At 32.9% G+C, this 24,221-nt stretch overlaps 3 protein-coding genes across 4 annotated transcripts; 2 read left to right on the top strand and 1 right to left on the bottom strand.

Annotated features, from left to right (window-relative positions):
• On the top strand, positions 1,910-6,066 carry LOC109362223 (carbonyl reductase [NADPH] 1-like). Of its 2 annotated transcripts, none has more exons than XM_019607869.1 (5): positions 1,910-2,002; positions 2,138-2,278; positions 3,826-3,967; positions 4,331-4,525; positions 5,619-6,066. In XM_019607869.1, exons 2-5 carry the CDS (start codon positions 2,187-2,189, stop codon positions 6,012-6,014), a joined length of 825 nt encoding a protein of 274 aa, XP_019463414.1. In that variant the 5' UTR covers positions 1,910-2,002; positions 2,138-2,186; the 3' UTR covers positions 6,015-6,066. The 2 variants fall into 2 exon arrangements, with proteins under 2 accessions (XP_019463414.1, XP_019463413.1); XM_019607868.1 differs by having other exon boundaries at positions 1,912-2,002; positions 3,826-4,084.
• LOC109362221 (uncharacterized protein At5g03900, chloroplastic) lies at positions 7,308-16,906 on the top strand. Its single transcript, XM_019607866.1, has 14 exons — positions 7,308-7,801; positions 9,216-9,323; positions 9,416-9,519; positions 9,670-9,753; positions 10,833-10,905; positions 11,000-11,065; positions 11,383-11,472; positions 11,980-12,045; positions 12,414-12,553; positions 12,636-12,722; positions 12,807-12,870; positions 14,059-14,202; positions 15,039-15,205; positions 16,514-16,906. The coding sequence occupies exons 1-13, from the start codon at positions 7,400-7,402 to the stop codon at positions 15,180-15,182; spliced, it is 1,572 nt and encodes a 523-aa protein (XP_019463411.1). The 5' UTR covers positions 7,308-7,399; the 3' UTR covers positions 15,183-15,205; positions 16,514-16,906.
• Positions 18,674-23,774, bottom strand: LOC109362222 (3-ketoacyl-CoA thiolase 2, peroxisomal-like). The gene is made up of 14 exons (XM_019607867.1): positions 23,625-23,774; positions 23,049-23,101; positions 22,767-22,851; positions 22,202-22,328; positions 21,765-21,863; positions 21,619-21,686; positions 21,427-21,534; positions 21,257-21,334; positions 21,052-21,184; positions 20,855-20,951; positions 20,028-20,151; positions 19,576-19,684; positions 19,410-19,493; positions 18,674-18,857 (listed from the first exon to the last, which is right to left on the bottom strand). The coding sequence occupies exons 1-14, from the start codon at positions 23,721-23,723 to the stop codon at positions 18,811-18,813; spliced, it is 1,311 nt and encodes a 436-aa protein (XP_019463412.1). The 5' UTR covers positions 23,724-23,774; the 3' UTR covers positions 18,674-18,810.

Raw genomic sequence — 24,221 nt, 5'->3', positions numbered from 1 at the left:
TGCACCCGAATTATTATGGGTACAAATTGGGGAACCATCAATATCACATTTAAAAATGCATAGGAATAAGACATAACTTCCATGAAGGCTCTATAAACCTCACATTCTAACATGTTTGTGTTTTGTGTTTCCTTATCTAACACTAGTTGGATCCAATGAAGATATGAAACCCCATGATGTGTCTCATTGTCTACCATTGCTTAAAGTATGATGTAGCATTAGAGGTGCAAAGAATATGACTCAAGCATTTTTTGTTGGAAATTTTAGGGTTTGGGGGGAACTCAGTTATATATAGATATTGGTCGATATTTATGTAATTAAGTAGTAGTTTTTCCATTATAAACATGAATGATGTTGTGATCATATTTTTCATCATATCATGCACAACCTTGCACAAATTACTTTGGAGTTGTTGTATGTTTTATTAAACAATTGTTAATAACTAATAGATGCATCTAACATTGTGTGTATTAGATGCAGCTTTTGTATAATATTTCATGTTTTTTTCTGCTGAAAATATGCACAACATCTTCATTAATTGTTTGACATCTCATGCAAATCGAAGTGAAAAACATATTCTTTTGGAAGGGAAGAGAGCCTCGTGTAAACGAAGTCAACACATAAGCTTCACTTTCTCTGAGGCCTTAAGGTGCCACACCCATCTCAAAACCTCAGGGGTAGAGCCAATATCCTTACAGTTTTAAGACACCAAAAGCTTGAGTTCATAGAGTAAGTGGTCATAGCATACCCATTTTAGGTCCACACATCATCATCAAAATGTTGTTTATGAGAGTACATGTTGCAAATGAAGTCATTAATCTCATGTGGAACCAACCTATAAAGAATGTCAAAACCCCAAGAGTTATTATGCCAAAGATCATTTACCTAGAGTTGAGTATTAGATATGTGGACAAAACTGACATAATTACAAAACTTTCCAAACTCGCGTCTAGTTGTCATATCAAAATGACTTGGGCCGACTTCCCATGTGCAAAGTGAAGCCTTCTTTTAGATGATGACTTATCTTAACAATGTTTTTCCAAATGTAGGACACGGATGCCTTCGTTGGAAGAAACAATACCGAATTATCACTAAGATATTTATCCTTTAAAACTCCACACCACAACTTATCAGTATTCTTGATCATGCTCCAATATAGCTTACCAAATAGGGAAATATTAACAGTTCTTGAATCTCTCATGCCAAGATTCCCATCTTTTTTGTGACGAGTGAGGACATCCCAACTTATTAGATTTAGCATATAATTTTTGCGCAAGGACTTATCAAGCACTTTCCACTCCCTTCTAACATCCTAAGTTTATCTTCCACCATAGGAAGTGGTACCATTACCTTGTTCATCCATCTTCATCTTCTATTTTGATTTTCAAAGACTACATTGTTGTTCATGAAAGATAAAACATATATGCAATAACCAAGTTCCCACATAATCATTCATTTTTGGTTGCTTCCTTTAATTGTGAGTCACATCATCCCTAGAAAAGTCCTACCCAACATTATGTATGAATGCACTCAACAATTTTTTACTTGATTGATACATTATCTATCATTTATTTATATTACTCTTAATTAAGAATTAATAATGATTAATACATAAATGATGTGTCGATGATGTATAAAACTCTTATATTACTATTGTATAAATTATTTTCTCATTATAATAAATAATAAATTGGATTATAAATATAATAGTCAATGCAAATTTTTGTTCCTCAAAATATTCACATTATCAATTAGATCCTACTAATAGTGAAAATGTAATTAGATTAAAAAATATTTGTAGTTGGGTCAAAATAACCTTTTCGGTAACAAATTTGACATAAATTCAAAACTAATAAACAGTTTAAAATCTTGAATGATTAATGTTAACTTTAATTCTCTAAACACCAAATTGATACAGCCATAAAATATTTGATTTTCAAATTAAGAGTAAATAATTGTAACTTGTTTTTTGTTGTGTATATCGAATTGCCCTAATTTTAAATTCCCCATGGTTACAGATGGACGTTCAAGTCTTACATGCTTGAATGTTTCGATTCAATGAAAAAATGTTTGTTGATCCACATATCTATGAATGTTCCTCGCTTGGATAATAATACGAGATAAAACCAAAAAAAAGTTCCCATGGTTTGAAATAACGATTCCACTGTAATAATAGAGTGAGAGAAATGGGTAACAAAGAAAAAGCAAAGGAACGAAGAGAAAATAGACTCCAACAGATTCGGCTTTTGAGGACAATTCCTTACTCTGAACATCAAAGGTTCAATTTTTATTCATATTTTCATTCTTCTATACATTCCCTTTTATTATTTTGCATTATATTCATATCTTTATCATAAACACCAGATTCTGTTATTTACTAAAAACTGTTTTGAATTCTCTGAATTTCTTACATTTAAAATGATTAATTTACCCAATATGACTCTATCGTATTTCTGTGAGTTTGATTTTGGAGGAAAAAGAAGGGGAGTAGAAGATTTAGGAGTCATGACTCTAAACTCTGCTGTTTGGTCCAAAACACAACTCGCAAATACACACCTACGAGTCTATGACACTGTTTGTAAATTTAGATTTGGAGGGGAGGGAAAGGGTCTCACCTATATATTTCATGACTCTTAAGCCTTACATCTTCATTCATTTCCCTGAAAAACTCGATTCGCTAACAAACCTTTATAGATTGGACTCTTAAAATTGTTCAATTAATGAGTTTTGACTTATTTTAATTACTTATATCCCTAGTTATGAGATTGCACTTTTGTATACTTAATTAACTCATGAAATAGATATAGCCTTTTATTGGATCCATTATGTTGGATGAGATCATAAAATGCTCCAGCGTATGAAGCTGTCACCTAGTGAGGATTGTTTTCAGGATTTGAACTGTCTTCTTGGTCACTAAGCAACAACCTTATCTTTGTGTCGAGCCTCACTATCTTGGATGAGAGAATCTGCAGTCTTATTTTCCCTTATAGATGAATCAATAGTAATATGTTAAGTTGCTAACAATCTTTGTTGCTGGCTGTCTTACTTGAGATTCTTCACTTTTTCTTATTGATGATGACTCGACTATCCGTAGGAGTGGTAATAATGTGTCGCATCACCATTATCACTTGTTTTACTCCTTCGATGTGTCCAACTTCATCTTGTTTAGGAGGTTTATGTTATTTTGTCTTTTTGATTTTTAGCTTCTCTATTGGTAGAAATTTTGAATATCTGGCAACTTCGTCATCATCTTGTTCAAAAGGTGTTTATTCTACATCCTCTTTCTTTTCATCTTCTAAAACTTCTCAAAGATTCATGTTTCCTGAAGTTTTTTTATGATCATAGAATTGTTACGCCTTCTGCTTTTTTTGAATAGTTTTAGTACAATGGTAAAGTTGCTTGCCTTGTGAGTTGGAGGTCATGAGTTTAAGTCCTGGAAAAAGCATGTTCGATTGCGAGGCCCACAGTGTGGCAAGTGTACACCAGAAGAAAGAAAGTGGGCCAGGGAGAGAGAAAAAGAAAGTTAGTTACGAGGGAATGAGGTGGCACTATTTCCGGGAATATAGGGAAGTCTGGTATGAGGGGGAGGGGTATTCTGTTACGACGAAATAGGTGGTAAGGCTAGAGAAGGGGAAATACTCTCTAGAGGAGTCTTAGACTCTGGAATACTTGTTTTTCTGTTTTCTTACATGCTCTTGTAGAGCTCTTAAGCTCATAATTCCACAACATATATATATATATATAAAACACTGTTACATCTTCTGTTTCTATCAATAGTCTTCCTCATAGTTTGTACTGACTTTTCTCGATTTGATGTCTTCGTAGGTGGTGGTCCAAGGAAACTGTTGCCGTGGTTACTGGTGGAAACAGAGGAATTGGTTTTGAAATTTGCAGACAACTTGCTGCTCATGGGTTGACTGTCATACTGACATCAAGAGATGCTAGCGCGGGTGTTGAAGCAATTAAGGTTTTAAAAGAAGATGGTCTTGACCTGATTTATCATCAACTTGACATAGGAGACTCTTCATCCATCAACCAGTTTGTCAATTGGTTGCAGGAAAACTACGGCGGTTTGGATATTCTGGTCGGTTTCTAAAATGTGTTCTATTCTTTATTTTCTGATTTTAACTAAATTAGCAAGTGCTATTAGGATCTAAATAGTAGTTTTCATCCATTTTGATTACTTCCGGCTTATCTTTTCTGTGTCAATTTCTATCCTATTCACCAAATAGTTGGCTGTTAGATTTGGTTTATAAATGATTTATATATGCTAAACATGCAGGATGTGGTTTAACATGTCTCCTTATTTTTATGCTTCTAAAACCTGCAGGTAAATAATGCTGGTGTAAATTTCAATCTTGGGTCTGATAACTCAGTTGAAAACGCCCGTAAGGTTGTCGAAACAAATTATTATGGAACCAAGAGTATGATTGAAGCTATGATTCCATTGTTGAAACCATCCACTGTTGGTGCTCATATTGTAAATGTAAGCTCGCGCCTTGGTCGACTAAATGGAAGGCGGAATGTAAGTAAAGTCTCCTATACTCTTTCCGTTATGAGTACTCTCATGGTTCTTTCATTATGATGAAATAGTTGGTTACAGAAGCAATAGTCTGAAATCTGAATTGCATATTTTGGAGCAAAATTCCTATAGTCACATCTATATTCATGTTTGAGTGAAATTAAAAATCCTTCGAATTTTCCTGTAATTCCCTCTAGCATTCTGTAGCGATATATCTGCTAAACTTCTCTTTAAACATACAGTTTGTGGCAAAATATTTTAATTAGCTGATACAAGGTTGTATCGGAGACATTGTTCCCGATATGGCTTCTGCTTCCACTCCTATGGTTATGTGGAGATCTAACCATTCTTCACCCGATTTGCCTGATGATCTTGGATATCTTGTAACCACTAGATATCTGGTTTTGGAAATATTCTCATGAAGTAGTACACTGCCTCATGTTGTTATTTTTTTGGATCAAGATTCTCTAAAGTGAGTTTGTCTCTAAAGTGAGAAAGTGAGGATGTGTGATGTATCTATCCAAAGGTAGATCCACCCTCACTCCATCATTTTGGAGACAAACTTAGTTTAGAGGAGCTATATCCTTTTTGTTTGACAAAAAAAGGCACTTATATTAAGGGTTGACAATGAACCGAACCAACTCGGTATTTGTTCGAAACTCGATTCGTTATTTAGCTAGATAAACTTGGTTCATGAATCAAATAAGTCAAATTTGAGCTCGAAATTGAGCTTGTTAAATAAACGAGCCGGACTTGAGTTGAATACGATTCGACTCATTAGGTTCATGAGTTGGCTCGATATATATATCCATATAAAACTAACTTTTATGTTTATTATGATCCATACATTTTTTTTATAAACAAAGTTATATATATAAAACCAATCCTTATCGAGCTGAACCGAGCTGAGCTCTGGTTCGACTTGTTTCGGCTTGTTTCCAGTCGTATATGCCTTACCATCTCTTCAAAATAGATGTCTGATTTGATAAGCTCAAAAGTAAAATTTGTATGCCCAAGTTCAAAATATAAATTTCCCTTTGTCTCTTTGTCAAGGACATTTATGTGTTAAATTAATTTTGAGTTGCATGAATGACAGAGAATCAGCAATGCAGCATTGAGGGATAAACTGAGTGATGTGGAATCACTTTCAGAGGAGCTGATTGACAATACTCTGTCTACTTTTCTACAGCAAGTGGAAGATGGAAGTTGGACATCAGGTGGCTGGCCACAAAACTATACCGACTACTCATTATCGAAGCTCGCAGTTAATGCTTTCACGAGACTTACGGCACGAAAGCTTTCTGAGCGACCGGTAGGTCAGAAGGTTTGTGTCAATTGCTATTGCCCAGGTTGGGTAAGGACAGCTCTTACAGGCTACGCCGGAAATAACACTGTTGAGGAAGGAGCTGATACCGGAGTATGGCTTGCTCTTCTCTCTGATCAAACAACCACAGGGAAGTTTTTTGCTGAGAGAAGGGAGATTAACTTTTAAGTTGTTGGGTTTACAAGAATTAAAGATGAGCATGTTGTTATGAGTTTCTGTGATCAAACAAGCACTTAAACTTTATTCTCAGGACTCTTGAGGACTTAAAACCCTTAAATTGTTGGGAATATATTGAGTAGGTATAAATTTTTATGTTAACAATATATGAATATTAACTTTATATTCTTAGTTAATAAAAAATAATCTATTTAGTTGAATTTGATAGGCAAATTTATCCAATAAGGTAGTACCTTTTATTTTCATATTTAGTATCCAACTTGAAGCTTATTTTATTTTATAGTTATCATTTTTAATATCATTAAATACTTATGCTTCAATCAATTAATTTATTGCCCGAGTTTTCTATAGATTTAATATATTTTTATTAATCCTTATGAGTGTTTTTTACCTTATTAAGTATTAGCACATCATCAACAACCGGTTGAATAAGGTTTTATATGATTCCTAAAAAAGACCAAAATGTTAATAATTTAATTATTAAGAGTAACACTTTATGGGAGAGACAATCATGTATTCTAAAAGCGATTAGTTTCATACTCATGGGGTGACGAGATAGATGCCCTCGGTAGTACAAAAAAATATAACACATCATCCATCATTTATTTATTAATTATTTTTTACTTTTAAATAAAAGTAATACAAATGAATGTTAATCTGATATATTGATTGTGTAAATAAAACTTTATACTAATATTTCACATATATTAAATTCTTTTTTCTATATTCATATAAGCTTCCAATACCAACAAAATGTTACTTAAGTGGTGTACCCAATCAGATCTCTCCAAGTATCGAATTAAGCCAAATGCCAAATATTCAATTCTTGTGAACAACACTTATTAGGAGAAACAAGTATGCACACGTCAAAGATTAGTTCCTTTTGAGAGATAAGTTGATTATACCAAAAAATTGAAACTTATAATTACCTTATATACTCATAACTATATTTTCTTTGGTACTACCAACAGTATCTTTTAGATAAGAAATTAATCCTTTTTACGCTGTGTAGCTACCCATCCCAACAAATATTGCTCGAATCGAACCATTAACCTTTTGGTCATCATATCGATTTAACAAAACTAACTTTACATAACTATACTAACACGTTATTGTTTATTATATGTTATGACAATATGAGGTTGAAATTTGATATTGATTGTGATGAGGAGAAATAAGTCAATATACAAGGCCTCATCCTCTCCCTTCCTTCCTTCTTCTCCCACAACCCCACATACACTTTTATTCATTTCAATCTCATCTTTAACATTCCATTTCTCTTCACTCTCAACAAAAAAAGAAGAAGAACAAAATTGAAATCAATCTCAATTTGAATTTGAATTTGAATTTCATTTCAATTTATAACACTTTTGAAAATGTCAACCATTTTCACATGCCTCAGTGTTACACCCACTTCTTCTTCTCTCTTTTTCTCTAACCCTCGCTCTGTTCCTTTAACTTCTTCATTTTTATCAAAAACTTCATTCTCTGTTTCTCCAAACCCAATTTTCCGAGGACTTCCGAAAAGGTTGAATTCGAATTCTAGGGTTTTGGTTAGGGCTACGGTGGACATAGGCGGCGGAGGGATTCCTCGACCCGGCGGTGTATTGGAGAGTGAGAAGCTATCTTCCGATGTGAGGAAACGAACGATGGAAGCTGTGGATGGTTGTGGAGGAAGGGTTACAGTTGGGGATGTAGCTAGTAGAGCTGGGCTTAACTTGAATCAAGCTCAAAAGGCTCTTCAAGCTATTGCTGCTGATACTGATGGATTCTTAGAGGTTTTGTTTTCTTCCATTTTTGTTGATCCGTCTATTTTGCTTGAACTCATATACTCACACTCTTTATGGGAGAGAATTAAATTTTGGTGATTTACTTTTCTTTATTAATGGTGTTATAGCGTAGTTACATGGTTCCTTTTGGTTAAAGAATTAATCCCTTTTGGGGTTCGGAGTTGTCGCTCCAACAAGTGTCGCTCCTAGAAATTGAACCCTCGACTTTGGGGATCCAGTAGGGCCTTACACACTAGATCAACACCTTGTTGGTCACATGGTTTCTTCGTTTAATCATGTGTTAGGGGTAACTTTGATTGTTTGTGCATTTGTTGTGTAAAATGCCATTTTGGTCTATGAATTGTCACCAAGTGATTCAAATTGCGGACATCAATATTGCGGTTGCTGTGATCGCCTCAACCGCATCACACCGCAATATTGCAGCCGCATCAGGTTGCAATACAACCGCTTTGGACCGTATTAGACCGCATTGATTTCAAAATTATCCTTTACTAAGAAAATAATTCACAGCGCAACGGCTGCAAGCTGCATTGCAACAGTCACAATGATTACAATCACAGTAACCACAACCGCGACCGTAACCGCAATTTGAAACACTGATTTACTCACCATTGATTAATATATTATCTGACAAAAATGTCAATTTGGTCCGTGTATTTGTACAATATCAGTTGATTAATTTGGTTTTGGTAGGGAATTGACTGATGTTGTGCAAATTCAGGGACTAAATTGACGTTTTTGTAATCTAGAAGGACCAGATTGGTGATGTCAATTTTAGGGACTAAATTAATGTTATTACTCTGACTACTTTTTACTCGAGTTACATGATAGGGTTGTTATTGACTTGGTTTCATAGTAAATCCTAACCGTGATTATGATTAGGAACTAAAGATAAATGATGTGATGAAATTTAGTCTATGGATATATTGCCATCTATAGGGTTCACTGTGAAGAAAGCTCTTGTTAGTTATTTTTGGTATGGGAAGCATATGCACTTTAAAATAGCCTGCTTGTCCATTCATACACGTATTACTAGACCTTTTCGGATACTCCTATTAGTATTATACTATTTTACAATTTTAGTTTTAGTTTTTGAATTTTTTATACTATTGATTGAAATGTCATAATAATTAGTATGCTTACAATGATTTGTACTAATTTCTAAAACATTATTTCAATCTTTAATTTAATATTTGTGCTTTTACGCTAATCTTATACTAGTTTTCGATCTTGTGTAATAGCTATGTCTTGTCTTATTACTTTAAGAATTTGTCATGCCCGTGTCTGTGTTGTGTAGTATCCATGTACCTTGTCGTATCCATGCTTCCTGGCCTTTGTGGCTTTCTATTCTCTGAAACTTTTTTATTATGAAAGTACAATTGTGTCGTGACGCTCTCTGTAGGTTTCGGTGGAAGGTGACATTCTGTATGTCTTTCCAAAAGATTATCGGTTGAAGCTCAACACCAAGTCATTTAGGATTAAAGCTGAACCCTTTGTTGAAAAAACTAAGGTATTGGAAATAGTCATCGTCTCTTCTAATACTTGTTGATCATGTTTTGTTACTTGGGCTTGTTTTATTGATAATAACCTTGACTTTGACAGGCTGCAGTAGAATACTTGATAAGAGTTTCTTTTGGGACAGCACTTATTGCATCGATTGTTATTGTTTACACTACAATAATTGCTCTTATTACTAGCAGCAGAAGGTACTTGATAACTTTGATATCTTGAATTCTCCTAAACACTTTTTTATGTCATGTGAGATTGCTCCAAATATAATTTATCCTGAGAACTTGTGTGACGTTAATTCACTAACAATGTTTTTTTGGGTACAACTAACACTGCTTTAATTACAGTGAGGAGGACAATCGTGGTAGACGTGGAGGCAGATCATATGATTCAGGGTTCAATTTCTACTTTAATCCGCTAGACTTATTCTGGTAATTATTTACTTCAATATTTATTTTGTGGTTTGGGGCAGAGGGGATTGAGATAGGAAAATATGGTCCAAAAGTTACTAGGTCCTCTCAGTATTCATGTGAAACACATACTAACTCATGGTACTTGACAGTGTAAAGAAAGGTTTTTAATTATATGGTAAGAAGTGATTACCTCATCCACATACTAGTATCACTTATGTGTACCAAGAAGTACTGAAACCTGGTAACTATGGGTGCTCCCCTCTTTTGTAGTCTAGGAATTGCATTTTATAGCTAATAGCTTGAATATTTTCATTCATGGTTCTTGCAGTCTTCTGATAGTTAGAATTTAAAAAAAAATTAATTTTTCTGGAGGGTGAGCCTCAGCGCAACGGTAAGGCTGCCTGCCTTGTGACCTAGAGGTCATGGATTCAAATTCTGGAAACAGTGTTTTCGCTTGCAAGGGTAAGGCTGCGCACATCTACCGTTCCTAGATCCCACTAGGTATGAGCCTTTTGCACTAGGCTGCCATTTTACACTTTCTGGTTACCAAGAGACTTTTGATCCTTCCTTTGGAAGTATGCAACTGATAAAGAGTAAAACCATAAAGAAGAGAAGAATGAGGATAAAGAAGAGGAGGTTTAAAAAACTGGTTGATCAGCAAGTGCATATCTGATATTTTTAATGCAATGTAGTTAATTTGGGTTCCCTAGTCGCCCTCCTTATTTTCTTCCATGGAACATTTGATTAACACTTTAGATTTGAACTTTGACACACAATATTAAAGCTATATTATTAATTTCACTTGTAAGTTTATTCAAGAAAAGCAGTCATGTAATGTACGAATATTCATATTTAATACCCATTTGCACTAAAATTATTTTATATGAAGCTGGAACCAATTGCGATACTATAGGCTGTAAGGGCCCAACATTTATTTGAGCTCAAGTGTTTGCTACTGTTTAAGCTTTTAAGTTGAATTGCTACTGTTTAAACTTTTAAGTTGAATTGCTACTGTTTAAACTTTTAAGTTGAATTAGATATATTCTTTACTCCTCTTCGGACATATTTGGTAATGTATCAATTTTACACCATTGAAGGTACTGGGATCCATATTATTATCGGAGGAGGAGGATACAAACTGATAATGAGAAGTTTAACTTCATTGAATCGGTGTGTGATTTAAAGTTGACATTTGTCTTTTCTCTTATGATTTTCCTTTTCTTTTTCAAATAAAGATCAAGGATTCTGATATTGTTTTTGATAGGTCTTCTCCTTTGTATTTGGAGATGGTGATCCCAATCAAGGAATTGAAGAAGAGAGATGGAAGTTGGTAATAATCGAGGACTGAATTCAGTGGTCCGTTGCCTTTGATGATTGAGTTTTTTCTTTTGTTCCTTTTTCCACTTTATTATGTTAATGCTTCCACTTGTCAAAGTGTGGTCATTTTTTGTTCTTAATTACACACATACAAACACATAGCACAAACTACTTGTTTGGTTTTCTTTTACTTTTTATCATCCACGATGTTATTTCGAAGATAGCCCATTTACATATATATTCTCTTTTTATTATTTTTAATTACCTTTGTCATCCACCTAAGCATGTCTATTTCCATTGATTGTTCCACATTGCTCATTTCACATGCAGATTGGGCAATACATAGCATCTAATGGTGGTGTTGTTGCAGCTGAAGAACTTGCTCCATATCTTGATATAGATTCTATGGATGGGCTTAAGGTAAGTTATTTCTTCAACAGGATATTTTGATGATTTTTTTGTTGGATTTGCATTGGCATAAAGTAGTTTGTTATTCTGTTGATGACATGTTCTTTTCCACATTTTCTTTGGTTTTTATTCTATCATTTCTTCATTTTGGATCCTTGTTTCCTTGCCAATTGTTATAATATAAATGAATAAATAGATTTTCTAATTTGTAGCCTGTAGATACTATTACTAAAACTAGGAGCTTAATATAAAATTGAAGCTTTTCTAAATGATGTTGATATGCACCATTCTTGAATTCGTATGGTATGACTATTTACTTCCTTTGTATTCAATTGTATTTGGGTAAAAGGATTTAAATGAAGGCGCAAATGGTTTACCTTGTGGTCTACTGCATTTTCTTATTTATTGTTCTGCAGTTTCTCTATATTGCGTCCAAAATGCTCATGCATCTTTTATGATGTCATATTATTTTGTTTTTTTTGTCTTGCTGTTTGACCTTGTATCTTTGGTTGGTTCCAGGATGACGAATCCTATATCTTACCTGTGCTTTTACGATTTGATGGTCAACCTGATGTTGATGAGGAGGTATATATATACATATTATGGTGATGCCGTGGTATACTGAGACAATGTAATGGATAAAAAATAGCTTATTCATTCTTCCTTATTTTCATCCACAGTAGTGTTCACAAGATGATCCTTTTTTGTTGTCCTTAAAAGTGCTCCATCTTGGCACCCTCCGGTTGGCATAAGTTGACAAATTTCTTTAAAAAGGATGCAACATATAATTGTTTTAGTTTTTAATTCATTTTGTTTTGCATAAAGCACAAGTTCTTGTTTTTAGCATAATATACCAATTGGCACTTACATATAAAATATAACATAGTTCTTGGTTTCTGATGGGGATACTTTTCCCCTTCTGTATACTTACATGGAGATTGCTTGTTATGCAGGGAAATATCCTATATAGGTTTCCATCTCTGCAGAAGACAGCTTCTCAAAAGGGTAAGCGGAAGGAGTATGTTGGAAGAAGATGGGCAGATTGGATTGGAGGAATTGAGAAGTTTTTCCAGGAGAATAAATGGGAATTCAGGTTAGTCGTTGTATTTTTGTCTGACATATATTAGTTGTTATTCGTCTGTGAAACCATAACATTGGTGAATATTCTTCTGCAGCAAGACTAGCTCATCAGAGAGAGCAATGGCCATTGGCCTGGGTGGCCTTAATCTGTTTGGAGTCATTATTCTTGGAACTATGTTAAAGTATGTTTTTCACATGATGCATTAGTTAGCTTTTTCTCTTTTGTTCTTTCAGTGCCCTCACTTTTGTTTTTCATTGATCCAAAGAGATATGCCAGTTGCACGAAGTAGCTTCATTAAATTTGTAGCAGACATATTTCCTCTTCTTCAGGTATGAGTATGACTAGTATTTTCATTTCCAAACAACTAAGTTTCTCAAATTTGGAATAGGAATCACAATTTGAAGGAACATAATGATTTAGGATGATGCTAATTAGGAGAATTTTGTGGTCATTTCTTACTTCTGATTTAAGATGCTACTTTGATTTTCTTTGAGAAATATGGTTTTAGAGTTTGCATTTAAGTTTTGAGATTTGAAACATGAGAGCAGATAGTTTTAAGCCTAGATTGTAGTGCAAATTGGTGTGGGATAATGGTAGAGCTAAGAAGCATTGGCCAGTCCGTTCCACTATCCAGGATGGACTATGTAGGTTCCAATGATTATTTTCTGTGTAAACAGGTCTGATATTCACCAATATGGCACCTATGTAATTTATGAAGGGAGAAAAAGAGAAATGGAAGTGTAGAAAACTGTTAGTGACCTGAAATTAGAAAAAAAAGGAAAAGGCATATTATTTACTGAAATGGAAACTTATTACAAGGAGAAACCTCTGTATTCCCTGAGCTAATCTCCGTCTGAGGAAAGCATAGATCACTCTCTGCCCAGTAAATGGCAAATGCACAAGTGCACAACTGTCTATGCCACTCTCTTAACCACACCTTATATTGACCCCTGTATAAGTGCATTCCATCCCCAACTTTTAACTAACATTTAGCTCACCTCTCACTTTCCCTTCTCTATTCAAACTATTCCTACCTCTCTTCACATAAACCTGCCAGGCCATTCGTCTATGAGTGAGTTGGCTCACTCTACTGCTCCTAACACATGAGATGATGGATAAAGCGAGCCAATCATATGCATTACTGGAATTATAACGGTGTTCTTTTCTAAAGTAAAGCTCAACCCTTATAAGGTGTATTCTAGCTATAGGTATAAATTATAATACAAAAGCTAGAGCCAATGACATAGGGATGAACCTAAAGGATGAAAGAGGGTTGATCAGCAAATGGTAATTGATGCTTATCTTCCCTTGCTATGGGCCATGAAATATTAGATAAATAGAATGTATTAAAATTACTGTTAAAAGTATGTTGATAGTTTGGCAACTATTTTGCACTTTTCTTGAGCTAAATTTGAATATTTTCTGAATGAGGAGGGCGAATCCTTGTTTTTATAATTATTAGCATTGGGTTTTTAACTTGGCTGCCATCTCCAATCATTGGATCATATTATGTGCAGATATATGCTGGTTCCTTCTTTGCAATTCCTCTTGTCCGATGGTTTCTTATTCGGAATAAGAATGCCCAGATTGAAAATAGAAACAAAGTTAGGCAGCAGTGTGCAAGAGCAGTTGAATTGCCTGACACTTCACTGAGGCAGAAGGTATGGTTCTCTGTTTCCCCCCATGAAAACCATGAAAAATCTGAGTATGACATAAAAATTTCGTCTTCATCCTATAGTATAGATTGCATTGTAAATTTTTATAGACTATAAAATTCAGGAGAATATTCCTTTTAAGTTTATGAAAGATTTTCCTAATATAAACTAGGAGAAAAGAAACGTTGGATCTGTTTTAAATCTTCATTTCCCTTAGGTTTTGCTGTATATACTTCCATAACTCTTGGATATTGTTTATCAAAACATTATTATTGCTCAAACAGTTTTATTTCTTATAAAATCAATGACCATGTAAAGATGTAACATTGTAAATGATTTTTTGAATGAAGTTTACATTATTATACTAGTGCATTCCATATAGTTTCTATTTCTTTCTGAATGGTTGCTGCTTACTGGATGACGTCCAATATGTATTACTGCCTTAGAGCACCCATAATGGTGGGTGGGTTCTTAAATTTTAAAGGACGTTCATCATGTTCTTCACCTCTATGGGAGACATTCTTGTTAAGAACTCGTTTCTAATTTGCAACTCGATCATATATGTGTTTGGAGACAAATGATAGATCTTCACTATTGGAGTGAATGTTCTTAAGCTGTTGGCAAGTGTAAGCATAAAATAAGTAGCAGAACCCATTTAAGAACTGAAAAGGCGTTCACAATTGTAGATGATCTCATGCACAGTTCTGTTTTTAGTACAAGTTATGTTATAGTATTGTGTGCTTTTTCTATGTCGTTGTGAATTGTTACTTGAAATATTTCTTTAAATTTAAAATTGCTTCATCCAAACAGACTCTCAGATAAATATCTTTTACGGCTTTCAGCTTTTCAGTGCTCGGGATATGGCCCAAAAAACAGTGATAGGACCAGATCAAATTGTATATAGTACCGACAAGGACTTACTTGAGCAAGATTACGAGTCTCGTGAATGGGATAAAAAATTTCGGGAGCTAGAGAGATCTGATTGATAAGGGTCAAATTGCTGTACAAGGTAAACTGATCAAACTACATATTGCCTCTATTCGACAAAACTAGTTGTGAGCTTGTAGCTTATAGTTATGAAGGTACCTGAACTAAAGTTAGTTCAGTAAAATTAGCTGTTAAAAGTATTTGGAATTTACTATATCACTAAAAGGACATGAAATATTATATTTTTTTAGTAATTTATTAATTGATTAATAAATTAATTTATTTATGACCATTGTTTATTTTTACACTATATAATTTATTATTTTGGCTTTTATGCTGCTAGGGAAAAACATTTATATATATCTAGCATAAAAAATAATCTTAATTTTTAAACTTGTTTGAGGTAATTTGGTCTGATTTGATAAAATTTTCAAGGTAAAATTGTGATATGAATTATTGAAAGCTCTTGAAATATGTAACTAGCTTTTTGAAAACTAGTTTTCAAACGTTACAAGCTCATTTTTAAAAAGTTACAAATTTCCTTCAATTTTTTTTTATTGAACAATTCTATAAACTTATTGTTTGATTCAGAAAACTACAAGCTAGGGAGACATCTTCTGTCTCAAAAAGTGCGTCATTCCATGTTCACTTGTGGTTGGTTGAAAAATATATTTAAGTTAAAAGTTTAATAATTAGGTATTTTTCTTACCAATCACAAATGATGGTACATGAAGTGATACAAATTGTTTTTTTTTTGGGTAGAAATTGTGGGACAAAAGATATTATCCCTACAAGCTAGTAAGGATGTTCAAATCCAGACTAGTCTAAAAATAAAACAAAAAATCGATCTAAAATAGACCGAAATCACAAAAACCAAATGTGTTTGGATTGTATTGGATTTTTTATTAAAGAAGACTGATCGGTCCGGTCCGGTTTTCAGATTTACCTCTTGGATCCAAACCGATCCAGACCGGACCAAAATTGTTTAAGCGTGTACCCCTTTTAATGTTGTTGGACACTTTTTAAATGTTGTTTTGAGGTTGTTGAGCATTATTTTTTTTCCTGTTTTATGCTTAATATTTAATAATTTTTTTAGTTTTGAGTACAATTTTAATTTTTAAAGAAAAAACTAGTCCAAACCGAGCTGAAACCGCATATTATATTTGGACCAGATTGGATTGAACATCTTAATATAAATAGACCAGACTGGATCGAATGTTAATTATGTGTTTGGATCAGAGGATTTTTTGCCTAAAAATTGATCCAAATGGACTGCGAACACCCCTATGATGTTAGAACATTTTTTCGATACATTTGACATGTTTTGATGCCAGTTGCAGTCAGAGTATAATTTTGCTCCTTCACTGATCTATTTGCAATATTATTTCAGGGTCTCAATTACACATTTCTACAAACTATGCATTACCAAATTGTAGCACAGCATATATAAGCTTCCTTCCATGAAAGTATTAGATATGCCCCTGGTAAAATTGAAGCATTTACTGTGTTGATCACTACTACCATAGAAAAAATGGCCATGAAATCTTATGTGCTGAAATTACAGCTTTTGCTGATTTAGGCATTTCATTTCTTTTGCTGATATATTTTTTAATCATTGTACCATACAAGGGGAATAGTCTTGAGTTGAAGTTTATTAGTGCTTCAAAGTAGAAAAAACATTATCAACTTGTATCATAAAGGAAACCAAGAAGCAAGATTGATTGTATATTGTTTTTCACTTATTTTTGTCAGTTATACAATGTTCCTATTACCTAGAATAGGTGTACCTATCAGCACTTACTTAGCTTCAGTGTATTTGATAAGACCAAAAAGCAGCTAAATAAGCTATTTGGTGGTGTTTGATAAATTAGCTTATTTTTAATGAACTATACTATCTTATATGTTAACTGCTGCTTAGTTTCCCCCCTTTATCATGATCAGTAAATAATGATGACCTTTTAATCCTAATTCCCATTATCATGTTTTATTGATTATTATTTTGGATTATTAGTGGACATTATGAATTGTCATCGTTGTTGTTATATATCTCACATTGGGTAGTTATTGGGCTGATCACATTTTATAATGGGAAGTGAGAAGAAGCCTAAAATTGGGACAGTTTTAGGTTGATCCCAATTTCTAATGGACAAATACAAGAAACTCAAAACCGGGGCAATGATGAAGTGAAAGGCAACCTTTCATCTGGTCCGAAAAGCTTTTATGGAGGGGACATGTTGTGAAGTAAATCTCACATCAATTACTTTCATAGCTAGATAATGATTTAAATATCTACTTTTCTCATTACCATTTGTTTTTTCAATGAAACCTTGAAAACAATTATTATACTTATTTGTGGATCAAATTATTAGAAATTTTTTAAAATTGAAATTGATATTGTCAATAAATTATTTTAAATTGATATAAATAACTCAAACGAGTATTAGAATTTTGCTTATTAAAAGTATTGGAAAAAAATGGAGCCTTAAATTTATCTGGCTTTAGGATAAACCAAATATATCCTTTATAAACTAAGTAGAATCTTGATTGAGTGAGCAAGAATTGTGTCTAATGTAATGGTTTAATAGTTAATGAGATAGTTAAATCATATTATCTATTTTATGAGACAAACTTACTTTATAATGATATTGTTTCTCAATTAATTAATTAATTGAGATTAAATAGATTTTATGTGAAATGACATGAATATTTGAAAAGTTACGATGCATAAAATATCATGTGAAATAACATGACTATTTGAAAAATCATATTACATGCAAGAATGTGTATGATGTAAGATATAAGTACATTGTCATGCCCTAAAAATTAAAGAATGATCAGCACTCTGCTCAACTAGGAAATACTTTATCTCCATCACTAATGTACTATTAAGGAATGAAATCTGCCTTGATGGAGAAACAATGATTCTATGCATGATGGAGAAAACAACATTCTATGGTATTTTTCATATTAAAGAAGTCTCCTTTCACAATTCAAGTCTATGAAAATGATAGGTTTTTTCTTACCTTTGTGAAAAACATGAAGATCTAAATCTTGACATTAATATGATTACGATAGATAATACATATGTATAAACTAATTAAAGTTTAAGATGCAAGCCTTTTCCTAACACATACAACTACATTTTTGGAGTCTAAAATTAGATACATTTGATTGAGATACAACAAACTCAGCCAATTGATACTTAACTGTTAGTTTGTTAATGTTACAACACATACATAAATTTGGCATATCTCTCCATTCATTTTCTTTTGATGTGTAATATTATTATACACAATTTATGAAATTATGTAAAAAAAATGATATAATTAATTATAATAACCCTATTTAAATTCACATTGGAAAATACATTGAAGAAAAACAAAGAAATAATATATAGAAGGATGAATAATATATAATGATATTATCAGAAAATATAATATAAAATGTGGGTTGATTTTGTAAAGCATAAAAAAAACTTCAAAAAAGGTGAAAAAATTAAAATATTAATGTATATACACATTAATGAGCACCGTCCATCCTTATGCAAACATTAAACATGGTGAAAATGTTTCAATTTATTAATTTTTGGTGTGATACATTTATTGTTTTCTACTATGTAGAAAAATGGTTACAAACCATAAATATATGAATAGATTCTTTCAAAGCATTCTAAAATGATACTAATCTTCAAAAGTCACCCCTTTCAAATACAGCAGCAGCTCCCATGCCTGACCCTGAAATTATTCAAATCCCAATTATGATATTAATCAATGAAACAAATAATATTACAAACTCTCATGCATGTATTAGTAATCTGTTTATCTTATGAGGAAAAAAAATGTATGCAGTGATAGTCTGGTAGTTTTTTACGATTTATTATTCATATTTAATCATCATTAACTCTTAAATATAAATAATGGTGAATGATATATTGATATTGTGTATAATATGTATAAATCTTTTCATGTCATATTATACTATTTTTCCTTTCTTTTCTAAGTACTTTTCTCTTTTCGTTACTGAGAGAATTCTGAACTAAGATAACATATCTTGTCATACTAGTGCTTTAACTTACATTCAGCCACTATGAGATGACCATTTTGTCCTATGAATCTTGAAAGAATTCTAAACTTTTATCACCCAACCTTTCACATTATAACCATTTTTTGACATGAACTAATCTAGCTTTTAATAATTAAAATGATTATGTAGTACTATATGTCATACTCCTATGCTCAATAGTTTAATCTGGTTTGAGTTTGGGAGAGATCAGAAGAAAAACTAACCTATACACATTGAGATTACACCATAGCGACAATCCTTCCCGCGACGCTTCATCTCATTTAATAATGTTGCCACACAACGTGCACCTGTCATGAAATAGTTACACTAAGTAGGATCCTCGTGCATTGAGTTTATCCGAATTCTAACTGAAAAATCGATGAACCTTACCTGTAGCGCCCAAAGGATGTCCAAAAGCGATGGCACCACCGTTGACATTGACCTTGTTAGTATCAAGTCCCAATTTCTTGCATGTATAAACAAACTGAGAAGCAAATGCCTAGACAAGACCAACATAATGCTTAGTACAAGATTTACTAAAGTTGTATATTTGACATAAAAGGATGTTCTTAATTATCTTGACCAGTGATTCAAATTGTGGATCACGTCACGTGCTATATGACACCAAGTCACAATGATGCGGCCCGCATCGTAACCACATCATACCACATTTTGGCCGCACCAGGCCGCAATGCAACCATATTGGGCCGCATCAGATCGCGTCGATTTCAAAAATATTTGTCTACTCATAAAATAATTCGCACTGCAACGACCGCAATGACTGCAATTGCTGTAACCGCAATTTAAAACACTGATCTTGACAAGTAATAAAACTTTGTTACCTCATTGATTTCAAACAAGCCAATGTCACTAAGTTCAAGGCCAGCAGATTTTACTGCAGCTGGAATAGCAACAGTAGGTCCAACACCCATGATATCAGGATCTACTCCAACAGCAGTAAAAGTCCTAAAAAATTGAATAAAGGATGAAGAATGAGTTTGTATTAGAGTCTTAACTTTGATTCATTTCATATTTGAATATATTTCCATGTCATAATGAGTTACTGATTCATTGAATATAAGAACTAAATAAGTAATTACATGTATATAATTAGGAATATTTTTCATGTTCTGGGGGATGTTATATGCATGTCCTACAAAATTATGAGTATTTCATATATTTATTAACATGTTCTCTCACAAATTCTTGTCTATAGTTTATCTAATATCTAAAATGTACTTTCAGAAACTAAGACTATCTTTGTAATTTGATGTTAAATGAACATAATCAAATTAAATGTTTAAAATGCTAATTGTATAGATTAGATATGGAATATACAGAAGAAAAGAAACATGAACTGCAGGAACTATATGCAAGTGGTGCACCAATTCAAGGATACATGTAGGACTGTGTATACACAATTTTTTTTTGGTACTACTAAGGTATCCCCTCATCCTATGGGTAAGGAACTAATCCCTTTCAGGGTGTATGGCTACTCCTCCCAACAATTGTCGCTCACAGAAATCGAACCTTTGACTTTTTGTTTTTTCTGAGATCTAGCAGGGCCTTACACTAGTTGACCAAAACTTTGTTGGTTCTGTGCATAAACAATTGATGTATCTGATATTCTATAAAAGGCTTTCAATGTTTTTGCATCATTATTATTTACCTGAAGGTTCCAAGAATAGGAAGCCCTTTTTGCAAAGCTATTCTTCTCTTCATAAGGAGAACTGCTGCAGCACCATCAGTGACTTGGCTTGCATTCCCTGAAGTTAAACATGAAATGAGATATGGAGCGAAAAGATTCATTCCGCTGAAGATTTTACGCGTAGTTACAAAATTAATGAACATGTGTATTTTGATTACCTGCTGTTGTGCTACCATCAGCCCTGAATACGGGCTTCAACTTTGCCAAACTTGCCAAAGTTGTCTGTGGTCGGATACCATCATCAACAGATACTACAATTTGCTTCTCCTCTCCAGTTTTCGGGTCCACAAACTTCGGAAATAAAATCATTAATAGTGAATTATGAATACTACAAGGTAATCAACCTCTGCATTTGACACTTACCCTTGTAGAAACAGGAATGATTTCATCCTTGAATTTACCGGCTGCTGTTGCAGCTGCAGCGCGCCTATGAGACTCAACCTAATAACACAAATTAAAGGAGTCTATGCATCTTAAACATATTCATAGCATATTTAATAATGAAGGAAGAAGAAACTTGTGACAAAACTCACAGCAGCTTGGTCTTGCTCCAGCCTTGTCAAACCAAAACGCTCTGCGACGTTCTCTGAAGTGACTCCCATCGGAAGAAGACAATCCCCGGCTTTAGGAAACAATTTTGCCTGTTAGCATAATGAAAAGTCAAGTTGAATAAACCATATGTTAAATTGAAATGTGAACTTTTAACAAATACAACTGCAATGTACCTTTGGGTTAACTTTGCCAAAGCTTAAAGTATTAAGTTGTGACATATACTCCAATCCAGCCCCAATGCCTGCATCAAATCATAGTATGATTAGGCAAAAACAAAAAGTAACAACTTTATTTGCATAAAGTCGATTTTCATTCTTACCAATGTCATAGGCGCCGGATTTTATATATGTAGCAACATCAGCAACAGCCTGAAGGCCAGATGAACATTGCCTATTGACAGTTCGAAGAGGCACCGTTGCTGGTCGAAAAAATGAGGAACAGATCAGATAAAAATTGGAAATTGAGGAAAAAAATACATTAGATCTAAACACTGAATGAAAATGAGCCCATGTTGTGAGTTTTTTCAGTTGGTAAAGTCAGTCAGAAATTTCATATAAACCATGCTAACTTCAAACTTGACAAAATGTTCACTTTGTTCTCATAAAAGTGATTTTATTGTATACTTTGCAGAAATTAAAAGATATTTTGTGCTTTGCTACCATTATAAAAAGTACTTTTGGTAAAAGCTTTTATATAAATCAAGAGCTTTTTTTATTGAAGTTAGAAAATATAGCTTCTCATAAAAGCTCAATTTACCTGGGAAACCAGCATAAAATGCTGCCATTTTGCACTCAATTGCTCTTTCTGATCCTGGTCCTAGAACTGTGCCAACAATTATGTCTCCAACTTCACTTGGGTCCAAATTTGTTTTGTCTATCATAGCCTACATGAGAATTAAAATAAATAAGAAACTACAAAGAGGAAAGGGAAAAAATAATCCAAGAAATGAAGCTTAAAATAATTTTGACCAAACACCTTTAAAGGTAAATAACTTTCAATCATGTAACAACAATCAAGTCTTAATCTCACCAGCCGAGGTCGCAAATAACTTTCAATCATATAACAAAATCAAGTCTTAACCTCACTGGATGAGGTCAACATATAACTTTCAATCGTGAGTAACAATCAAGTCTTAATTTCATTAGCTGAGGTCGGCAAATAACTTTCAATCATATAACAACAATCAAATCTTAATTTCACTAACTGACGTCGGCCAATAACTTCCAATTGTGAAACAATATAAACAACCACAAAACCATATTTAATATATGGCAATCAAATTTCCAATCCTTATAACCAACAAATTAATCAAAGAGTTTACCTTTAGAACAGTGGCAAGTAGATCATCTGGATAGGTATCCTTGAAGCCCCCACGCTTTGCTTTACAAAGCGGAGTCCGATATGCACTGGTTATTCAATTGAAATCGACGCCATTAGTTTCATACATTGTTTTAAATTGCAATATTGTGATTTTAAGAGTTTCTGTAACGGGGTCGCGACCGACGATTGCATTTTCCCACAATTGCGGTAAACATGCAACCGTAATCGCAATTTAAAACATGATAAACAAAAAAAACAAACAAAAGGTTAGCATTGATCTTACGCTACAATCACAACGTCATCTTCAGAAAAATTCCCAGCAGCACAGGTTGAAGCCTAATAATAAATTTAAAAAAAAGAATAAATCAACAAACATAAACCAAATTTGTTGAATCAACAAATAGAACATTTCTAATTTGCTTCAAAAGTTGAAATGTCAAAAGATTCAAATTAACATGAATCCAAATCATCTTAAGTTACATTTCTGTTCCACCTTTACAATAATCCACTTTATGTTAATTTACATAACCAATACATAAATAAGACAACAACAAAAAACAGTACTAATAATATAAAAATTGATAATGAAACAACCACTAAAAAACATAAAAACACTTGCACCAGAAAACAAAACATATAATATAATATAATACAGGAGATACATAAAAAGAATACAATTTTATTGTGGTAACATAACACATAAGCTTAAAAGATTAGAATGATAATAATCATTGTTTTAAAATTTTAACTCTCTCAGTTCTACACTGTAATCACGACCGCAACTGCTATAAAAAACAACTTAACCCGATAAAGGTATCTGCAATCGCAATTTAAAACACGGGTAATAAAATATACTTACAGAGAGACCAGTAGTGGGTTGATGGGTTTGAGATGAAGTTGAAGAGATAGGTTGGAGATGTTGAAGAAGGACTTTTTGTCTTTGAATTGCTTTCTCCATCTTGTTGTTTTGTTGTTGAACTCTTGATCAGTTTTTAGTAAAGGATAGTTTGGAAAGAGAATTATATATAATAATAAGAAATAAGAAAGAGAAAATATATATATACAATATTAGGAATGCTTTATTTTTAATATTCAATCATTATTAATGACTTTTAATTAGAAGTAATACAAATAAATAACGAATGATGATACATTCAATAGGTTTAAATCTTTGTATATAATATTTAAGATTATTTTCTGATACCAAATTTTTTAATATTATTTTTAAATTAAATAAATAAAAAATAAATATATCTCACTTCACATATAAGAGATTTAAAAAAAGATTCATTTAAATATATAAATATTATTCATGATTTATAAGGTAGTATGATAGATAATTAAAGTGGAGAATTTAAAGAACGGAGTAAAAGAGGGTTGAAGGGATTTTGAAGTGCATTTGGAATGTTAATTATGATGTCACGTTTTCCACGTAATGTATGAGTATTTCAAACGT

The sequence above is a fragment of the Lupinus angustifolius genome, chromosome LG12, assembly GCF_001865875.1.
Source record: "Lupinus angustifolius cultivar Tanjil chromosome LG12, LupAngTanjil_v1.0, whole genome shotgun sequence".
NCBI lineage: Eukaryota > Viridiplantae > Streptophyta > Magnoliopsida > Fabales > Fabaceae > Lupinus > Lupinus angustifolius.
The sequence above is the reverse complement of the archived record's forward strand: the minus strand, read 5'-3'. Positions and strand labels throughout refer to the sequence as shown.